Consider the following 23,275-nt stretch of genomic DNA (forward strand, 5'->3'; position numbering starts at 1 on the left):
TGAAAAAAATTAGTCCACTTCGAGCCGACGCTTAAATTGTTTTCTGTCTGCTTCTGTATTTTTTCGAATTTATCTGAATTTATTCGAAAAATTTATTGAAACGCACAAAATCTTGTTGTGGTGTTAATCTTTATACGCAATATAAACCGTCACAAAAAAGTGTCATGGTAATTTACAACACCTTCATGAAAGTTAATGGCCACAAATTAGATATTATCTTCAGGTAAATAAATTAAATTCTCTCGCATATAGGATATTATTTCGTGAGCGAACTGAAATTCTTGTTGTCCGAGTTTTTGTAATAAAAGCTAAAAGGCTAGAATTATGAAACTATAGGAAAAAAACATCATAGAAAATATTTATAGTTACTTTATAAGAAAAAATCTTGCTATGTAATGGAAATATGTTTGTGTTTGATGAACTATATTGTGTGTGGCTCCTTTATGGTTAAATATCGTCCTAAGAGAGCATGAAAAAATTGAATAGCCCACTTTTTAAAGTTACATCTTCCTTTGCATCGATTTTTAAATGTAATATTTGTTACATCCAGGGAATAATCTCTGGAGGATCTTTAATTCTGTAATTTTATATATATAAATTGCCGAAAAAAATTAATTTCATTTTCTGACGTTTCCCATAGCATAAACCGAAACAATAGTGCACAAGGAGCGTAAAATTCTGTTATTGAATAAAAACTTCAGACAAACGTGCGTGAAGATTAATTAGACTCTCTTCTGGCACAACTAATTGTGTTGTGAGAAAAATTGAGCAAGGCAAATGTTTTTTTAGAGCTTGAGATCATCGATCATATAAGGACTTGTCGGCCGTGCGAAGTGACCTCCTGGCCTACTCGCCAACCTAGGCCTTAGGCTCGACACTTTCTCAGAGAGCGATGTTTATTTTCACGAGTGAGACATGCGAGGCAAGCAAACACACACCGCGCGCACTGCAGCCGTGCCGAGAAAAATTGAGCACAATGAAATGGATCTTTGAGTATGCGTACAAAAACTGGGAAATCAATTTTAAAATGAATTTATATGGGCGCATAGATTATGATTTACAATGTATGATTGAGTACGATAAAAATAAAAACGTTTCATATTCGTCTGAAAATTAGAGAAGAATGCAGGTCTAAGTTCTTTCAGTGAATTTTTTCTAATTACAGAGCCGATAAACGAGTCTTCGTCTGAATTTTTTACACAAAATAAAAGCGGATGCCAGACGATGCAGGTGGTATTTCGTAAAGTTTAAAACTGAAATTGACTTGAATGAATTTCAAGGACGAAAGAACAAAAAATTTACGAAAAAGAGCGCAAATTAAGTTTTCAACTAGTCTGTTTTCGGGGAATATTGCTTCCTCATTTTGTGCGTTCCTTAAAAAAATCGCGATATTCCTAACTCGAACCGAGCATAATTTCCTAAGAGGGATGCAGAAAAAATAAAACAAGATTAAAAGTTTCAATGTTTATTGGGATGCGATTTTTTTTTAGATTTTATTGGATTAGCGGCTATTTGAAAGATAATTATAGGCTATAATTTCTCAGAGAGCAAAGATTTTATTGATGATGAATCAAGTGATATAACGATCATTACTATTGTAACACTCTGACACCCACGGTACTCATGCATTTAATATTACATGAGACTTTACTACATGTTGGCCTAATTTTTAATTAAATAATTTTTCCCTCTGAAATAATTTCTTTCGTGATTAGTTCAACATACGAGATTTGTCAGTTAGTTCATCAATTAACCTATAAGACCAACAATTGCAAGGAAGTTGTTGTAGAAAAAAGAAGCAGAATAGTATTTCGCTTTGTGATTGTGTACGTGAGTTATTCTTTGTAAATATGGTAATGATTAAATTATACGTTATAAAAATTAATTACCTTCTAATTAAATATTTTAAATGAAATTTAATATATCAATTGTTTTAATTTATTACTTATTATTATTATTACTAAATTTGGAAAAAAATTATGTTTGCATTCATTTAGACCAAGGGATATAGTCCGCAAAACAATAATATTCATTATCTCCAGACCGCCTTTACAATATAGGGTCTGTATATTTACAACGCCTTATTCGAACAATAAGGGCTCGATTTATTTCCCCGAATTTTTTTCTTAAAATTTACTAAGCAAATTATTTTCGAAAATTTTTTTTAATTATTTAAAATTATTAGTAAATAATTAATTATTAGTAATTAAAATTTCGAAAAATTTACTAAGCAAATTATTTCGAAATATAAACGTTCATATTTTGAGTGTCACAGGTGTGCAAGCGTTCAGCGTAAAAGTTGACTGAGAACAAACAAGGTTCTGCAGATTTATTTCGTCAAAAGGATTAGTTTACATATAGGGATTAAGATGGGATAAAATTTGTCAAAAAGGAGAGTACGATACCTGAAATTTTACTACATCAAATGCGAAATATACGAGAATTTATTGCTTATTAAAATCACTCGTTTTTTAATTTATGCTATCAAGGAAAAACAGCAATAAAGATTTTTTCAAATATTTATTTTGAAATCTATTAATATAAAGAAAACAGTGGAGCAGGTTATTATACATCAATATAAAAAATTCACACAGCAAATGTCATACAAATACTTAAAAAATGATACCATTTATTATCTCAGCAATTTTATTTCTGGAACAAAGCAATTTCGCAAGATATTTTCTTATAACCAAAAGCCTCCTATATATTTTGGCTCTGAAAAGCGGTCGAGGCACCGCATTCTACGTGAGCTTGACGGGCGTCAAGGGATGCGATGCGGAATTTAACTCTTCAACTGAACCTCAACGACCGGAATTTTTAAAAGTCTGACCGAAAACGACCGTTAAAAAAGCTCTCCTAAATGAGCTTGTAATATGAGAATCAGGAAAACATTAATAGATTATTTAATTCGGCATTCAGTGATTTGATAATTAGCATTCGCAGGAATAAAAAACAGTAGGTTTTTGCTAACTTTTGAATCAAACGGAGTAATTTTTGTGTGTGCATGTTTTGGCAGTAAAATTGAAATATTCTAAGTTCAGCATCTATTTGAATACTCTGAGATTATACATGAATGCCAAACAATAGTCAACATGATTATTTTTCAATTATTTATTTCACCTTAGAAGGATAACTGTGAACTCGGATCCCAACCTCTACACCACATCAGATTTTAATATCAACAGGGCATGCGTCAGGAGCTTGAAGTTATACAATATTAAGACTTAGTTTTATTTACCGAGGTCATGTTTTTAATGAGAACGAAGTGCTACATGAGAATATTTTAAAACTTGCCGCCTAGTATAAATTACTTAGCTATGCAAATATTAACATAATTAGGTGTCGTGAATTCAATAATTTTGAACATACATTATTATTTACAATTAAATTCAACTATTTTTACAGTATTTTTTACACAGCGTACACTAGTATTCACATTTTACATAATTGAGGAGAAATTAGTCTATAGTACGTAGAAATGCATTTAAAAATTTCATTAAATTTCCACGCATTCAATTTCATAGTTACAAAGATTTAAATCTAAAATTTTAAGCCTGTTATCTAACACATAACACAATAAAAAAATTAATTGAATAACAGTTATAAGATACCGAAACAAGGTTTTTTTAACCCTTTCAGCCTTTCGAACTAAGCTGTAGTTGAATCTATCATAAGTGCATATACCAAGTCATAAGTAATAAGTGCATACCAAGAAAATGATACATGGTAACTGTGAATATTATTAACAAAATATTTTTATAATTGCATAGCGAGTCATGATGAAGAAAATGAGACAGTGAATATTATATACAAAAAATTTGCACAGATAATAATTGGATTTTCATATTATTAACAAGTTTTAAGGAGAATAAAAGAGAGACTTAATTGATAATCCTTGGTCAATATCCTTCCAGAGCTCCTGGAATAATATCGTCATACAATATTTTGCTGTTTATCTTCATAATATAATTTGAAAATGCAAATGTTCGCGAATTTGAGAAGGGGGCAAAAGCAGTTAACGCTTGCATCGTAGGTATGTACAATAAAGAACGAATGAGATCAATTGAAGCAAACACCAAGAATACATGCAATATTAAAATCGACTTTTAATTATTAGTTATAAATTCATGTCGATCATCCAGCTCAATGTACGTATACATCCTAGTGTAACAAATTGCTATTTATGTTATAATAAGCTCGGCTGGGATAAGTCTCCAAGGAAATAATTAGAGAAAAAATTGAATTAATCAATTAAATTATTTCGCCAAGATTAAACGATAAACTAAAAATGAGGTATTAGTTGCTTGGTTTTCCGTAAATTGTCATGAAAAGAATAATGAAAGCTTAAAGAATGACATTAAAAAGCCATTAATTCTCACTTTTGCTTATTTTTAATTAATTTCTTTGCAACTAAGATAGTCGCAATTTCTTTTAACAGAAAATACTTAATTTTGCTCTTAGAATTTATGTTCATGATTACGACAACGGTCGCAGAAACGCTCGGCTTGAAGAACAGTTTTGCACATTTCCATATTCTCAATCGACTTCTTGGGGCCGTACTGTCAAAATTAGTTGCGAGTTCGTAACTCTGTCATGCAATCACTGACGGCTTTTTTAAATCCACCAATCATAAAAGACAAATCGATGCGCGTACCTAAGCCGCTAAGTGTACCTGGGCCGCTACGTGTACTTGGGCCATTACGTGTACTTGGGCCGTTAAGTGCACTTGAGCCGCTACGTGTACTTAGACGAGTTCATTTAGTCACAAGGCAGGAGCCGTGTGTGTTGCAGCGGAGGAGATCACTTCTCCTTCTTGAGCTCGTTGGCCCAGACCGCCTCAGGCCAGCCTGTCCTGCACTTCTTGCCCGCAGCGTCGCCCTCGCCAGCGCCCTGACACGGCACAAAACAGCCATTAGGAACACGGCACAAAACAGCCATTAGGAACACGGCACAAAACAGCCTTTAGGGGCATTCTCAGTAATTTTGCACCTCTAAAACAGCCAATAGAGCAAGACACAAAACAGCCATTAGAAGCAAGATACAAAACAGCCATTAGGAATACGACACATAACAGCCATTAGGAACACGACACAAAAAGCCATTGGGAACACGGCACAAAACAGCCGTTAGGAACACGGCACAAAACAGCCATTAGGAACACGGCACAAAACAGCCATTATGAACACGGAACAAAAAAGCCACTAGGAACACGGCACAAAACAACCATTAGAAACAAATCACAAAACAGCAAACACGGCACATAACAGCCATTAGGAACACGGAACAAAAAAAAAACATTAGAAACAAGTCGCAAAACAGCCATTAGGAACACGGCACAAAACAACCATTAGAAATAAGTCACAAAACAGCCATTAGGATCACGACACAAAACAGCCTTTAGGAACACGGCACAAAATAGCCATTAGAAATAAGTCACAAAACAGCCAATAGGAACACGGCACGAAACAACCATTAGAAACAAGTCACAAAACAGCCATTAGGAACACGGCACAAAACAGCCATTAGGAACACGGCACAAAACAGCCTTTATGAACACGGAACAAAAAAGCCATTAGGAACACGGCACAAAACAACCATTAGAAACAAATCACAAAACAGCAAACACGGCACAAAACAGCCATTAGTTACACGGAACAAAAAAAAACATTAGAAACAAGTCACAAAACAGCCATTAGGAACACGGCACAAAACAACCATGAGAAATAAGTCACAAAACAGCCATTAGGATCACGGCACAAAACAGCCTTTAGGAACACGGCACAAAATAGCCATTAGAAATAAGTCACAAAACAGCCAATAGGAACACGGCACAAAACAAACATTAGAAACAAGTCACAAAACAGCCATTAGGCACACGGCAAAAAACAGCCATTGGGAACACGGAACAAAACAGCCATTAGAAATAAGTCACAAAACAGCCAATAGGAACACGGCACTAAACAACCATTAGAAACAAGTCACTAAACAGCCTTAGGAAAAAACAAGGAAAACAGCCATTAGGAACACGGAACAAAACAGCCATTAGAAATAAGTCACAAACAGCCAATAGGAACACGGCACAAAACAACCATTAGAAAAAAGTCACAAAACAGCCATTAGGAACACTGCACAAAACAACAATTAGAAACACGGCACAAAACATCCATTAGGAACACGACACAAAACAGCCATCTGTAATACGAAAAACAGCCATTAGGAATACGTAACCAAACAGCCATTGGGAATACGTTACAAAACAGCCATCAGGAACACGGCACAAAATAGCCATTAGGAATCCGAGGCAAAACCGCCATTGGGAATACGTTAAAAATCATCCATCAGGAACACGGCACAAAACAGCCATTAGGAACACCGCACAAAACAACCATTATGAACACGGCACGAAACAGCCATTAAGAATGCGGCACAAAAACAGCCATTACGAACACATCACAAAACAGTCATCAGGGACACGTCACAAAACAGACAAAAGGAACACGGCACAAAACAGTTATTAGGAACACGACACAAAACAGCCATTACGAACACATCACAAAACTGTCATCAGGAACACGGCACACAACAGCCATCAAAAATACGGCCCAAAACAGCCATTAGGAACAAGGCACAAAACAATCATCAGGAACATGGCACCAAATAGCCGTCAGGAACACGACACCAATTAATTCTGAACATGCAACATATAATCGACATTTATAAAATATCTAGTATGCTATATTGACTGAAATTTGTGCCTACAGATAATAAAATACCATATTTAGCATATAGTATTTTGACAACAGATTATACTAAAGTTTCCGATGCTACACAGGCCAGAAACGAGTTTAGATGCGGCCAGAGTGTCCAGTTTCAGGCATTTAGGCCGTGGCCAGGACCGGGTTACGTGTAGCGTGTAAAGTCATCTAAGCGTGTCGTGCTGCACGCTCTTAACACCTCTAAAACATTCTGCTCAATGTCTCTTGGAAAATATTATACATAACTGTCTTTAAATTAGCCACGAAAAAGTTATGTGCCTTAAAATACTTATTGACCGTTAAAAATTTTTAATTGTAAATTCTTTAAATCTCCGGGACAGAATTTTTTTGGAATTTAACTATCGTCAAGAATCTTTTTGTCATGTGCGGTAATAAAATTTCATAGTATAATTAAATTTTGCAGCCATTTTGGTGTATTGATGTCATAAAGTTTGTTTATATGCAGTCAATTAAGGTTTAGTTTATTGATAGAATAAAAATGTTAGAATTTTAAATTTCCTTCGTTGTTTATTTCCGCTTATCTATTACAAAGGATGTAAAATTTCTGATTAATTCGTTAAAATAATCGATTCCCAAATAATTTGCAGCGTCTATACGTTTTAGGGATGTAAAATAAAAAATTGCGCAGTTTTTTAAATTTCACGAACTCGCTATTATTGCGCTGAACGAAAATAATAAGGAAATATTTTAATTGCTTTCATTCAACTCATTCAATTTAATTTTCAACCAATGAGAGTTGCGCGGCTCGGGCGCGCGCTGTGATTGGCGGAGAGCCCCAGGTGAATTAAGGAGCCGTGCTAGATGTGAGCCTCTCATGTCGACTGATTCATGCTAATAAAGTAACATGTATTTTCCTTTGAAATGATTACAGTCATCAGAGACCTGCCAAAGACATGTAAAGTGAGATTTAGTATTTGGCTTGGCAATTATGATGCTTGATTGCCAGTATAGTTACAATAATAAGAGCCTCGATTCAGGTTCATGCGTCATTTTTTTCCTTTATTGGGAATACTGGATTTACCGGTAGAAAATTTCAGAATCAAACATCGAACAATCGGGTACAAATGCACGTAATCGGTGTCGGGTACAAATGTACGAAATCGCTGTTATTAGAAGAATTTTTCCATAACTAAACCAAATTTAGGGCATGTCGCTTCGAGACAGAGAGCGAATCCTCAGGCTAAATTCTATTATATCTAAAACTGAATTACTATAACACTGGCATATATATTCATGCCAACCTTGGTCTACTGATGGTCTACTGCTGGCCTATTATAATGATGTACAAGTCTACTAATAGTTTAACCACATAATGTAATGGCGGCTAACAGGCGTTGCAGAGAATTATTGAAGAATGAGCGATCAATTTATTCTTGAATTTTTTAGCGGGAGTTTAATGAGAATTTGACGTAAGATGTTGCTAAGACTCTTCCTTGAATGACATCACATCATTAGTGGGGTTCAGGGCAGCGGGATTTTTAAAAATCTACAATTAATTTTCGCATTAACGAACTATTTTGAGTGGGTTTGTTATTTAAAATTGAATAAACGATAGCTCCATGTTTGGCCATATATGGCAAGGTCTTAACTGCATATTTGAGCATAAAGAACAGCCTAAGCCCTTGAGCTGCAAGCCTCATGAAGCATGTCTCCTCATTATAAGTCGGTGCTCTTTAATGTCGCCTGTCCGAACACACCAAACTTATCAATAAATTATTAACAAATTTATGACCATCGAGGCGAGAATGTGTTATACGCAACTGCAGTCTCGTCAGCGCGGTCTTCAGAACGACTCTATCAGGCAGCAGACTGAGAGAGCTGCCTTACCATGAGGGAGACCTATTACTAATTTTGGTCCAGAATCAATTGCCAATTAGCAAATAGTTTAAAGAGTTTACTCAACTGCGATCAATGATGGGAAGTGTCATTATAAAAAAAGTTCAGGGAATTTCAGCCCGTTTTGAATTTTGAACATTCAACACTTGAGTATGATTTCATGCATGAGTTGACGCATCGATTGCACTGGATTCTAATGCAATGTCTCGCAAAGTTCGAAACGCAATGAATGAACTCACATGTCATACCGTTACAGTTGACGTCTTGTGTAGTACAACTTCCAGTCTTCTTCTTCATTTTGGATCGAAGCAGTCCAAAGTCACTTTATCCCTGTTTTTCTTGAAGCAAGTCCCCGTCCCATTATCCTGTTTTTCTCGAAGCAAGTCCCCGTCTTTTTATCCCTGTTTTTCTCGAAGCAAGTCCCCGAAAGCAAGTCCCCGTCCCTTTATCCTTGTTTTGCTCGAAGCAAGTCCCCGTCCTATTATCCCTGTTTTGCTCGAAGCAAGTCCCTGTCCCTTTATCCCTGTTTTGCTCGAAGCAAGTCCCTGTCCCTTTATCCCTGTTTTGCTCGAAGCAAGTCCCTGTCCCCTTATCCCTGTTTTGCTCGAAGCAAGTCCCCGTCCCTTGATCCCTGTTTCGCTCGAAGCAAGTCCCACTGCCGAAGTGGACGTTTGCTGAGGCTCTTGTAAAGAACTCGAGAGCAGTCCTCGAGGGAGGTCTCGTTTTGTGGCCGTTGTTGCTGTTATTTTTTGTGTGTTGCCCCGTCAATGACTTCTTTGTTTGTGGCGTGCGGCGAAATTGGCCCCACAACAACGCTAATATGCAGAGAAATGCTACACCTTCTCTGCACTCGTACATTAATTACTCTGTTTGCCAATTATCGAAAGCCGAGAGTGTGTTAACTCAATTATGATAAGTGGCCCTATAAATATCACTCGATGAATATAATGTTTATTTAGTGTAATTGATACACGCATTTTTACAACTGTCACATTGCCAGCTCAAAGGCTTAAGTTTATATTGTGATTTTTAGGTCTTAATGTAAACCTTGCATTAAATTGTAATGAAATTTGGTTTTGTTTAAACACAATCTGGTTAATAATTGTTAATGTTAAATATGTGTCAAACAGTTAATGAATTAATTGAATTTGGAGTTCATAGTGAATTTTCAGATGTTTACATTATAAAAAATTCTGCATTTTAGAAAATGTCTTTTTATAACACAATAATTTAAAATGTACATTATGAAATGAAATGCCACAATGAACTGAACCGATAATGACAACCAGAGTTTGGAGTCAATTGATCGAACAAAATTGAAGGAATTGCGTGCTTGGGAGGCTAAGAATTCCATTATATCTTCGTCGTGTAATTAATGAACTGCTCTGCAAATTAGCGTGAATGCGAGACTGGCAAATAAGTGATGCGGAATGATACAATGCATTAGAATTGTTCACAATTCATTCCGCATTGATTGAAACTGGCTCTAATTTCAGACATCGAGACGAAAACTTTCATGAATTTTATGACAATTTGGATGATTTCTCTTTGTTTCAATGCTGATCATAAATTCGTGTTTTTCACAATATGACTTGACCAAATGCATGATCGTTAAAGTGAAAAAAAATAGCTAGGGAAATACTCGAAATTCTGCTTATCATGGCACACAACAGGCAAATAAGAGATTCACAACTATCAAGTTTATATATGCGTGCAAACACTAGGCGAGCAGAGACAGCATTAATTGCGCTTGTGTTCGGTCGTATTTCAGTAACGGGATCTTCTCGCACAGTTGATACGAATGTTTCGACTGTGTTCACACAATTTGTAGATTCAATTACGGAATTTTAATGATAAATTTATATTATTTCAAAGTATCAAACACTAGAGTTATTGAAATTTTAATGAAAGTTGTAAACAAATTATTTATGGATTGGATAATGTTTTGAATGCATGAAAACAGCAAGTTGAATAATAGCATGAATTCCATAGTTAGTGTTGATTAATTAGTGGCTGATTAGTGTTCCATGAAATAATAATGCATTTGAGACGTCCTCCTGTCAAGTAGATTAATTGTGAAAGCCAGGTCAACTAATTGTCTTGTCTGAAAAGCAATTATTTCTTTCTAATGGGATGATATGTTGCATGAAATTGATAATATAATATTGTTGTCTTACCTTGAGTGCAGGCGCATTGTGCTGCTGGTGCTCATCCGAGATGTTGCTGCCATGGTTAATGTTTGCAATGTTATTCTCCCCACTGAATGTTAATCTCGAAGGATATTCGGCGAGATATTCACTGTTATTGACAGTAACTTGTTGCTGGTGGTGATGGTGCTGCTGCTGAGGTAATCGGTTGTGTGGTAGGTGCTGGAGTGTCATACACTCCCCGCTGGTCGAGGCTGGCGGCGGGGTCGACGCAGAGACATTCGAGGAATTGGATAATGCGGGGAGATGAGGGACGCTGGATACAGATGGAGGAGTGGTCGGAGGAGTGGTTGTGACTGACGTGGATGATGTGGATACTAACGAAGAAGTTGAAGAAGAAGACGACGATGATGATGATGAAGACGATGCGGTGGAGGAAGACGAAGAATGCAGAAGGGCCATAAGGTAGTCAATGTAAGAGGTGGCTAACCTCAGGGTCTTGATCTTGGAAAGTTTTGTGTCCGGGGGGACATTAGGGATACAGTCCCGCAGTTCCGCGAAGGCGTTGTTGATACTTTGGGTTCTGCGTCGCTCTTTCTTGTTCGCAGAAGACCTCCGCTTGACAATCCTGCCACATGAGTCAACCACCTCGATATAGTCATGGTGGTGGTGCAGGTGATGATGATGGTAATCCAACATATTACCCACTGGTCCACCGTTCATGAGTCCAGTCATGAGACCAGAGCTTCTGTCCATACCAGATGATGAATACTCCATGGTCATGTCTTGACCACAGTACCCGTTGGTACCCATGCCTACTGTACCCCCTGTGGTACCATAAGAGTTGTGGTTGTTGATAGGTGAGTAGCCCCAGCCATGGTAAAGTTGGTTCGGGGGACTTGCGTGGCCATAGTATCCGTGATGTTGGTAAAGGGAAGCCGGGGATGCAGACAAATGATGGTTGAAGTTTTGAGGCATCGAAAACCCTCCAACGATGCTCATTGTGACGGTATGAAAGTGTTAAATAATTTCTTGAAATTGATCGCTTAGTTTATTTGGAAAAATTTCTGGCGTTGACAGTGTTATTTTGATGATCCGTGGCAAGCAGCCTACATGGAGCAATCACTGGAGATAACTTTTGATTTAGATGACTGATCTATTAATGGAATAAAGCCTGCGAGGTGATTAATGATGCAATTTACAGTTGTGACAAACTTGAGTAGAGAGAGTAAAGTTTTTGTGCAATCCGTCCTCACAATAACGTTCAAACCGATTAAGCGATAATTAGTTAGAGATAAAAATGCACTGGCGGGTGAAATGAAAGGTAATTTAGAGCACTGGGAAAATTGCATGGATTCATAAAAATCACAGTTTAAAATATAGGTTGGAGCAATGTCCGACGGTAGGGAAATTCAAGCAAGATAATAGCACGACCAGTTCACGTTCGTGACTCGCACGTAGCCACTCCAGTCGTCGGATCACGAATACGTAGCACGCACGGCCACAGTTGTAATCTGATCACGTATGCGTGTTTCAGCTCACGTTCGTGGCTCGCACGCGGTCACGCTGGTCGTCAGATCACGAATGCGTGGTTCAGCTCACGAGCTTCGCTATAAGAGTTGTGTTCGGTCCCGCCTCTACAGTCACCGCTCGCTCGTTAGCGCTGCCCCGCCTTCATATATTTCTTCTTTCGTGGCACACAACTGGGATATAGGCGGAGTTTAAATTCTCATTTGGAGTTCTTGTGTTTAGTATTGAAATGTTTTGTGCTGTTACGTATAACGAGTTAATTTATTCATATAAACTGTACATTTTAGATACTTTCCTAAGTGATAAATTTTCAATTTATTCCTACATATATTAGCAATTTTTGGAATAGTATAATTTTAATAGATAATAATATGTAGTGGAAGATAATGTTAATTACATCGCTTTTTTTTAATTTCTTAGTAATTGACCTAACAGGAATACGCCAGATACAACCTAACACGACACTATATCTTTAAGGGCACTATATTAATGATGTAGGTATGAAAAACTGCCAGATAATCTACTATAGACTACTAAATTTAGTTATGATTTAGGAATTAAACCCTGCCAGATAATCTACACGACTACTATATTGAGTAATGATTTATAGGAATGAGAAACTGCCAGATATTCTACAGTTAAGACTACTAAATTAAGTTTCGATCATGAATAGAATTTGGAATAATTCTACACCCACAAATTGGATTCTCCAAGCTCATGCCCGCGTGCTTTTAATTGTAATGTGATTATTTTTGTGGTTTTGCCATATTGCGATTATTTTGAGTGTTTATAAGAGAGCTCATTTATAGTCTTATACTCAATAAAGCGAGAGAAATCGTACCTGGTTATTAGATACTGAATTTAATGGGGCTCATTGAAACATCCATTATTTTCATTTCGACAAAGACATTATATTTCAGTCTCAACATACTCGATTCAATAACTCTTAATTGTTTATATTTCTGCACATCCACAAATGTAGAACATGCACATCAGTTGATTTTTTCGTGGCTTTGTGAACCTACTTTCCAGCATTTATATAAAAAAACACAAGAGAGTTTTTTAATATTATAACAGAACTTTGGAAAAAGTTAGTAATGCATTCAGAACACCGCCTTCTCTATAAAATCGCTGCCGTCCCTAAACAAGTAAACCTCCTATAAGCACCAACTCCTAGCAGAGCACCAACTCCTAGCTGAGCACCAACTCCTCCTAGCTGAGCACCAACTCCTCCTTGCTGAGCACCAACTCCTCCTAGCTGAGCACCAACTTCTCCTAGCTGAGCACCAACTCCTAGCTGAGCACCAACTCCTAGCTGAGCACCAACTCCTCCTAGCTGAGCACCAATGAGCACCATCTCCTCCTAGCTGATCACCAACTCCTAGCTGAGCACCAACTCTTCCTAGCTGAGCACCATCTCCTCCTAGCTGAGCATTAACTCTTCCTAGCTGAGCACCAACTCCTAGCTGAGCACCATCTCCTCCTAGCTGAGCACCAACTATTCCTAGCTGAGCACCAACTCCTAGCTGAGCACCATCTCCTCCTAGCTGAGCACCAACTCTTCCTAGCTGAGCACCAACTCTTCCTAGCTGAGCACCATCTCCTCCTAGCTGAGCACCAACTCCTAGCTGAGCACCAACTCCTATGCATAGCTGCAGCACCAACTCCTCCTAGCTGAGCACCAACTCCTCCTAACTCAGCACCAACTCCTAGCTGAGCACCAACTCCTAGTGAGGTCCCAGTACAATAACAAATTTATCCATCCACTTGCAACTTGACTGTGAAGTGTAACAGCGTAGCAAGAGAATTGAGTGTTAAGAGGGCATCCATCTTTTAAATTATTTATTAATATCGTAATATTGACGCATCGTTGTCTCATTTCTTCCTAAAGCATTGGCATCGCTTAGAATGCAAAAGATAGACGAATTAAATTTTTTGATAAGTCCTACGGACTTTTATCAGACATATAAATATAATTATTTGCGTCGTTTATTGAGATAATTAAGTAATAATATTTAATGATCTCAATGATAATAATGATCTAATTATATTTAAGATAATTAGATAATAATATTTAATGATGTCACTGATAATAATGATCTAATTATTTCTAAGATAATTAAGATAATTATTATACATGAGATGAAATTACTATACACTTTTACGTTCAATATGTCGTACTGTGTATATGGCAACGCCTATAAACATCGTTCGGAAGCGTTGCGCAGCTTCCTTTGGGGCTTACCTGCCGAGATTTCCTGTCTTTTTCTTCTTATTTAACTTGAGAGAAACTCAGGAAAGAGTGGAGCAATGCGCCCACACTTGTTGTTACTGCCGTGCACTTGTAGGAAACTCTGCCTTGTAATTATTATACGAGCCTGCGGTGCATTTCTTCGCCCCCCGGTTATGAAACTCTGCTCGCCGCCACACAAGCCTATATACAATACGCTTGTGTATTAGGTATATATTATATCTATACAAGCGTATTGTATACACTAGCGTATACAATACGCTTGTGCATTAGGTATATATTATATCTATACAAGTGTATTGTAAACACAAGCGTATGCAATATGCTTGTGTATTAAGTATATATTTTATCTATACAAGTGTATTGTATACACAAGCCTATACAATACGCTTGTGTATTAGGTATATATTTTATCTATACAAGCGTATTGTATACACTAGCGTATACAATACGCTTGTGCATTAGGTATATATTATATATATGCAAGTGTATACTGTATGCACAAGCGTATGCAATACGCTGGTGTATTAGGTATATATTATATATATACAAGTGTATTGTATACACAAGCGTATGCAATACGCTTGTGCATTAGGTATATATTATATCTATACAAGCGTATTGTAAACACAAGCATATGCAATACGCTTGTGTATTAAGTATATATTTTATCTATACAAGTACTGTATACACAAGCCTATATACAATACGCTGGTGTATTAGGTATATATTATATCTATAGAAGCGTATTGTAAACACAAGCGTATGCAATACCCTTGCATATTAGGTACATAGTATATATATATACAAGCGTATTGTATACACAAGCCTATGCAATACGCTCGTGTACTAAGTATATATTTTATCTACCCAAGCGTATTGTATACGCAAGCCTATACAATACGCTCATGTAATGAGTATATATTTTATCTATACAAGCGTATTGTATACACAAGCCTATACAACACGCTTGTATATACACCGCAAAATTAAAAATCGTTCATTTATGTGTAGCATCTATAGTGACCATCCGAATATTTCTTGCGACGCCCGAGAACAAAATAATGTAAAGTGGGCGTGCTGGCTTCCAGTTTTGAGGTCACGCAAATTAATGAGCTTAATTGATAAGTAGTTTCATGAATGTATTAGTAATTAAATAACAGGAAATTCAAGTGAATGGAATCGGGCAATTACAAAACATTGAGTAGAGAAAGTGCATGCACGTATGATCTATCTTAAAAGGAATTGAATAAAAATGAATTAACTAAATCAATTGATCAATCAATTGATCATCAATTATTGATTAAAGGAGAATCATCATTTATTAAAGAAATGAAATATCTTAGAGGTAGAGAATAACGGCATGGCAAAGTTATTCTGAAAATAATTGATGAAATGCACGAAACATACATTAAATTACCACAAGCACGTAACGCAAAAGATAATATTGCTTGAAATATATAATAAATAATAATATATAATAATATAATATAATAATTAAAATTGAGGTAAAGGACTATAAATAAACGCAAAATAAAGCCGTAAAGCGAGGGCTGTTGCTATCGCAGCAATTGCGTCGTCACGAGATAAGGAGGAATAAGTGAATTAACTGTGATCGAGGGACGGGCGTACGGCTGCCGTTCTGGCCACATGTGCGTCCGCACTTACACGTACAACCAATCCAATCTCACGCGATATTTCTGTATAATGCCTCTATTTTCCTGTATAATGCTTCTATTTTCCTGTATAATGCCTCTATTTCTCCTGTATAACGCCTCTATTTCTCCTGTATAAAGCCTCTGTTTTCCTGTATAAAGCCTCTGTTTTCCTGAATAATTTTTCTATTCCTACTGTATATTGCCTGTATTTCTCCTGTATAATGCCTCTATTTCTCCTAAATATAATGCCTCTATTTTCCTGTATAATGCCTCTATTTTCCTGTATAATGCCTCTATTTCTCGCCCCACATATTTATATCTGTGAAGGGTTCATTGATGGCTATTTACGAACAAAGGCGTTTCGACGTCTCAATTAAAGAATATTTTGCATGTCACTCAATAGTTATTCATTAGCTATACAAACGTGGTATATCATTATGAATGGGTGTAAACTATGCACGGTATTATTTGACATAGATTTTGTATGGATTGATGTGAATAGACAAAGTCGTTTATAATAGAGGCAACATTATAGATTTTATCTATAGAACTGCACGACGAAATCTAACCTTACCAGATAGTTGGTGATTAAATTACACTCATAAGTGAATCTTTTGACAATAATATTTTGAATATTCCATCATGCACTAGGTTTAAAACCAAGGCATCTAAAAGAATGAGATTTTAAAAGAGAACAGATGATTTCAAATTTATTACATCCCAATATTTATAGGGGTTTGATAGTATAAGCCACTTAATTTTTTGCGAAATTATGGCCTCAAATACAATTACTCACCTATACGATCTTTTTAACGTAAATTTATGAAAAATAATCATTATTATTACTTCAAGATTTGAGTGATGCTGTTATATTTATCTAAACTCTATTCGCGCGCGGTGCGAGTTCACAAGAAGCACAATGACGTGCGTAACTTGAGTTCAAATCTCGATAAAATTAATTTTTAGTTTTGTCGCCCCTTTTTCGGAATTCAATGGATTATATATATTAGTAATATATTTGTGATGTATATTGCATTTCATCATGTTATTAAAATAATAATAGGATATTAAGAGGTATCATCACAAGAAATTAGAGAATTTATATAGCACTAATTCGAAAGCCTCACTGTGATCGCTGACTTGCATTTCCCGAGGCTCGATTGTTTACTTTAAGTTCAGCTTCGCTTCTTACGAAGTCTCCCTGGGAAACCGCAATAAGATAAGTCAATTTCCTAATGCCCGCTGATAAGCTGTGTTTTCCAGATTTTCTGCAAGAGTTGTTTCAATAATTTGTATGGTCGTGACTTCCTCAGGAAAATGTCTGATTGGTATAACCTTAAAAATTCCAATCTTTCAACACTACCTATTCCATGTTTGAAATATTAATTCAACCATGACCTATTCATGGGCAAAGTAATTCGTTTTCTCATCAAATTTTGATTTAATTCGTTCTCAACTCCTAAAATTTAAGTACAATTGAAAAATCAAATGAAAATGAATCAATTACTCCTACTTGAAACTGTGTAAAGCAACACAAACACTAATAATTTTCAGTATTTCACGCGTGCATGTGAAATACTGATTCTATTTGTGAAATACTTTCATCATTCAATAAATGAAGTAATATGCGAGTATATATTGGAGTAAGTGATTGTAGCTATCATTGCTGTGGCATACACAGGAAACTGTTCAAGATAATAGCTATAGGCCGACACGAAGAAGATTCAGTCGTGTTAACATGGTTTGGATGCTGATGATCGACACGTTTCCTATCATTAAAAATTATGAATGATTTTTCCTAGTTAATTCAAGTTTATTTAGGATGATCCCTTGGGAATCTATTTTTACATTTCAAGCTAATACCTTCGAATTAATTGCGTATTTTAATTAATATGAGAAAATGCAATCACCATTGAACAGTTTCAGATTGTTGAACGGCTGCATTGCTTGTTAGAAATATATTTTACTGTATGTTGAATTAAAAACTTCGATATTATGAAAACGGCAATCATATGTTGAATATTGAGTTCAACGTAAGCCAAAATCCAACATAGTGAAAGAAATAATAGCCAGATATCGTCCAACGGAAGTTCAAGATTTGAATTAATATTGAGAAATTTTTTAATCACATGTGTTTCACATTGAAATGCATTAAATGTACTTTAATCCCAAATATTAGGTCTCTGTTTGGATTAAAATAGGCCTATATGCATTACATGAATTCAACAAAAATTACTAAATTCAATCAATCATGCTCAGTGACTAATGCAGCATCAAATCGATTTATTCGATTCGAAACCAAAGAATTAAAACACCATCGTCATCTTCTTTTCATTGTATATGCCAGAAATCCATTGCTAGCTGTAATTCAAGTCATGTGGTCCAGCACACGCCATGACGCCACTTCTGTGATGCTCTCTGTTACACACAATGGAGATCAGATGGCGTATTCAAAGAACTGTCATTTAAATGCCCTCGGTCGCCATGATTACCGACAATGACAAAAATCAATGGATAGCGATTTGGCTCTTGTCATAAATCAGAAGTTAATAGCTCCTGATTCGGATTATTACAGATGCCATCCAACTCAGAAAGATCGTTTGCATTCGGTTTCAGTGCGGAGTTTGAAAAAAAGCATCTGACGAGTCTTCATCTGTATTGAAGCACTTTGTTGGGTGGCTATTCTGTATTTTCGCGAAAATAGAAAAAGTAGACAAATCGAAGTAACATGGTGAAAATTGTGAAATTATTTGATGGAAATTGGAGAAATATATTCAAAGCTAATTTATTTAAGTTGTCATATGAGAGAAAGCAAATAATGTTAAAAATATACCTGCTGCCCATGCCACGGGTGTACACTTACTGCCCATGCCACGGGTGAACACTTACTGCCCATGCCACGGGTGAACACTTACTGCCCATGCCACGGGTGAACACTTACTGCCCATGCCACGGGTGAACACTTACTGATCCTGCCACGGGTGAACACTTACTGCCCATGCCGCGGGGGTACACTTACTCTCGATGCATTATTAACATTCATCGAAAACTCATCCATTTGACTCAATTCAAGTATTGTTTCAGATAATAAAATATTCATATTTGTCAGCACCTTGCTCCTATTTTCAGCGGAAGACGCTAGAAATTATATACAGTCATTTTGTAGCTTTTATTCAATTCTCAGCAAACAAATGCAATAAATAAATAAATTTTGAAGTGACGTATTGTCGGCTCAAGATCATCTTAGTAGAGTTTCCTATCGAAATGAAAAAATGTCTGTGATTTGTTCATAGAAAAATATTTGAAGGTATACTACTCTATTGTGCAAAGAGATATTACAAACGAAATAAATGTCCCCTCTGCAAAACTCTCGCCAGATTTGAATGAAGATTGAAAGAAATTTTTCCGTTAGTTGGTCATATGTATACACGTAACCTAACAGTAGAGGTTTATTTAATATTTGGTTAAAAAATAGACTGAAGCCTACTTCAAGAATGCGATCAAAGAATATGTCATAACCGGTTTGCTTAATTGGTTTTCCATTGAAACCGACTTCGTGCTGAACTTTGAAGAAAAAAATATGCAAACAAAAGGTAAAGTTTTATATCTTTCCAAAAAGACTTATTGTGAAACAATTAAAAGTACTTATTCCTAAAGTTCATATGCGCCAAAATTTTCACCTTTCACATACCGCAGTTTCATGAATTGATTTAATTATTTAATTCGCAACACTGTGATTATGAGCTTGTAATCAACTCTTCAAAGAATAATAAATATAGGAAGTGTGACAGTTGTTATTCGTTCTCACGGAAAATTCATGATTATTCTACGTGAGTTTCATTATACGTTATTCCCAATGGCAACGAACGATGAGTGATTATAACAAAATGCTAGGGCATTAATAAAATTAATTACATGAGCTTCGCTATCATTTCAACGGATATTTTTCTTGGTTCAATAAATATATACAATTCCATATGTACTAAAACAAATTCCCGCAATAATAATTGCTTCCTTGCCCGTCACTCACCATACAGTAGCAGCATTATTAAGTAGGCGCGGTTTTCTACGGCGGCATAGAAAATAGGCGTCGCAGCCTCCCTGCCCAATTTCGCCTGTCACAGTTTTTATCAGCCGTCTAAAATGCCACACTTCTACTCCAACCTAATTTTTACTGTCACGTTTATTCGGTAGTAATTCCTCATTCGATGCAAATGCTCGTTGCTTGCTCGGCGAATTTAAAAGCATTGGCTGTTTTCATTAGCGGACAGGCTCTATGGTTTTGCGCAATCTTTGCACAGGGCATTCATTATGTGTTGGTCTTGCATAGAGGAAGTTTCTTTAATTGGTGGAAAGAAAGAAACTAAATTTTTTAAATTTATTCTTTGCTGAGATAGATTGCTGGGAAAATTTTTTTTAGCAAAGATCATGATGTGGTTCAGTTTTAAATGCTATGAAAGGACTTAGTTGAGGAAACAATTGCTGAATAGCAAACAGTTGACTTCCGACGTTCATTGATGCCAATTTTTTGCAAATAATAGGTAAATTATGATGATTTTTTTGAGCGCTTGATTTTTTTAAACACATTTACTTCACCAATGATTATAGTGGCAATCAGAGTTGGGATGGTGAAATAGCTTTGTAGACAAGTTAAGTTAGCTTTGTAGACAAGCCTAATTATCCAAAGACAAGTTTCGGTAGAGACAGCTTTAAATAACATTACATAAATAGTTCAGTAATTCTGAAGGAAATCATACAAAATAAACGGAATCAGAATTGGAAACAAAAACATATTTTCCATTTCTGCAGGAATATTTATGCATACTGTTTGAGATTGGGCAAGCAGTTTGCATCGCTTCAACAATAAATTCTATTCATTGCGAAACTTTCGAGCTTCGTACGACCAAAACTATGAGCAGCCAAATGCATGCAATTGCTTTTATATACCCTCGTTAAAGCAAGGGAAACTTGCAGTCTGAATGTCAACCGAGCTCCTGAACCTCATCCCAGCCGAACAACTGAAGTAAAAAATGCCTTAGAAATGTCACCGCTGTGACTAAAATCAAAAGTTCTGCAAAATTATTGTGCAATTCGTTGTGACTTATGGTTTGGCTGATTGAAATCTTGCAGGCTATATACATGAAAATTATTTACAATTGTTATTTGTAATCAGAGCAGTGAAAGCTGTTTTTTTATTATTATAATTATTCTGTCTGATTGCTAATTGCAGCGAATGTATGTATATGATTGGTTTCCATCATTCAATATGCGCATGAAATCGTTTAAAATTTATAGTTAAATTGACCTAATTTCATGAATAATTACGTAGGAAGTTAATCCAGGTTAATAAAGTGGTCTTTTAATAGTTTAGTAATGAAATAGAAAAGTTTAAAAATTTTAATTAACAACAATAAAAAACTCACGATGATAATAAAAATACAAACTACAATAAAAGAAAGAAGACAGAAGAAAATAGGAAAAAAATCCTCGATATGGCGGACTGCAGGAACAAGCTGAAGGGAAATGTTTTAGATGCCAGCGCGACAATCGCAGACAATCTCAAGAAGATTGTTTCTGTCGAGTTGTGGACACCAACGAAGCGAGCAAATCTGCAAACCACACCCAAAAATTTTGATAGAATTTATCCAATTGGCGATGCACTTCTTGTCCCTGTGTGGGCCATCTTGAACCTGTTTGACCACGCAAAGAACGTATCAGTGCTACCTTCAGAAAATGTGTCACTATTTGGGCAATATGACTCACTGATTTTTATGAGAATAGTAAAGCTGTAACGGCAATGCAGTTAGGCTTCAAACGTGCACTGCAGCTGCCTCGTTTGCTGACCGGAAGACTGCAGACAAGGAATCTTTAAGAAAATCTAATTTCCTTTCAAACTCTTGCCCTCAACTAATATATCACTTGCGAGTATGTATAAATGTGTTTGCATGGTCGAATAATTTCCTATCGTGGTAAAAATAATTACGTATAAGGTCCATCGACACGAGGCGTTGAGACGAAGCAGCTAACAATTTAGCAGTCGGCTTAGCGATGATGAAATGGTTAGTACAGTGACTGTGAACTTGATCCGGTTACAGGAGTTATATACTTGCATAACGTAATAAAGATAATCTAAGATTACATCAGAAAAATGCCCCAATTAGACGTAAAAAAATTAAAACTAGCTAGAAAGTCATCGATGATAATTATAATTGGTAAACGGTAATGAATGAAATAAATTGTTGTATATTTATTGTGACGACTGCGTGATTGTTCGGTTTTAAATCGCTCCCGATATCAACATATAATAGAGTTCTAATTCAAAGTACGAACAATAGTTTGCCCCGATAAGAGCTTCCTTTACATTGAAATGGAAGTTTATTCAATTGAATGCCACACTTCTGGACGTACAGTGAAGTAATAAGTTAATCTTGGCCGTATTTGTACTTTAATTTAGAAACTGTTGGCCTTATTTTTACTTTAATATAGTAACTGCTGGCCATATTTTTACTTCATTTAATATAAATATAATAAAGTGAATTCTTTAATACAGAAGATAGTTCACTAAGATACCCGGAAGTTCAGCCTATGCATGGTGCTGGGAATTTACGGCAGCCCGCTGAGTGTGTGCAATCGGCCTAACTCAATAAGGCGAGTCGCTGGCGAGATAACATTGCGGCGAAAATACAACGAAAATACAACTCAGTACTCACTGCAGTGAGTGACAGAGAGAGCATTTTCTCGTTGACGAAAACTTGAGGTCACGGACGGACAGACAGATAGACAGACGGACGGACAGACGGACGGACAGACGGACGTATGGACGGACGGACATGGCGAGCACAATAGTGAATTTTTTCCATAAATGAGAAAATGCGCTAAAAAGCAAATAAGACAGGCTAGGCGGCCTTCAGGCGATTTTACTTACAATCGATAACTCAGGACTAATACATGACATTCGCTGTTGATTCATTGATTTTTATTAGGGGCTGAAATAAATTATAATTTTATTAGTTTTATCAAAGGAAAAATGGCGAGGTCCAAAACGAGGTTATAGTTCTGATATTTACTGCAATTGAA

The 23,275-nt window shown here is 36.2% G+C and overlaps 1 protein-coding gene across 1 annotated transcript; it reads right to left on the bottom strand.

Moving 5' to 3' along the window:
• Positions 1-3,803: 3,803 nt before the first annotated feature.
• Positions 3,804-12,330, bottom strand: LOC108674872 (protein twist-like). The gene is made up of 2 exons (XM_018162856.2): positions 10,790-12,330; positions 3,804-4,890 (listed from the first exon to the last, which is right to left on the bottom strand). Exons 1-2 carry the CDS (start codon positions 11,759-11,761, stop codon positions 4,801-4,803), a joined length of 1,062 nt encoding a protein of 353 aa, XP_018018345.1. The 5' UTR covers positions 11,762-12,330; the 3' UTR covers positions 3,804-4,800.
• Between the last annotated feature and the right edge of the window lie 10,945 nt (positions 12,331-23,275).

The sequence above is a fragment of the Hyalella azteca genome, unplaced genomic scaffold, assembly GCF_000764305.2.
Source record: "Hyalella azteca isolate HAZT.00-mixed unplaced genomic scaffold, Hazt_2.0.2 contig17016, whole genome shotgun sequence".
In the NCBI taxonomy this organism is placed as follows: domain Eukaryota; kingdom Metazoa; phylum Arthropoda; class Malacostraca; order Amphipoda; family Hyalellidae; genus Hyalella; species Hyalella azteca.

Bases quoted from the DNA above. Each gene is read 5' to 3' on its own strand.
- LOC108674872 (XM_018162856.2), bottom strand. From the start codon at position 11,761: ATGAGCATCGTTGGAGGGTTTTCGATGCCTCAAAACTTCAACCATCAT. The intron at 4,891-10,789 runs GTAAGACAACAA...GTGCCGTGTCAG, and splicing joins ACAATGCGCCTGCACTCAAG to GGCGCTGGCGAGGGCGACGC.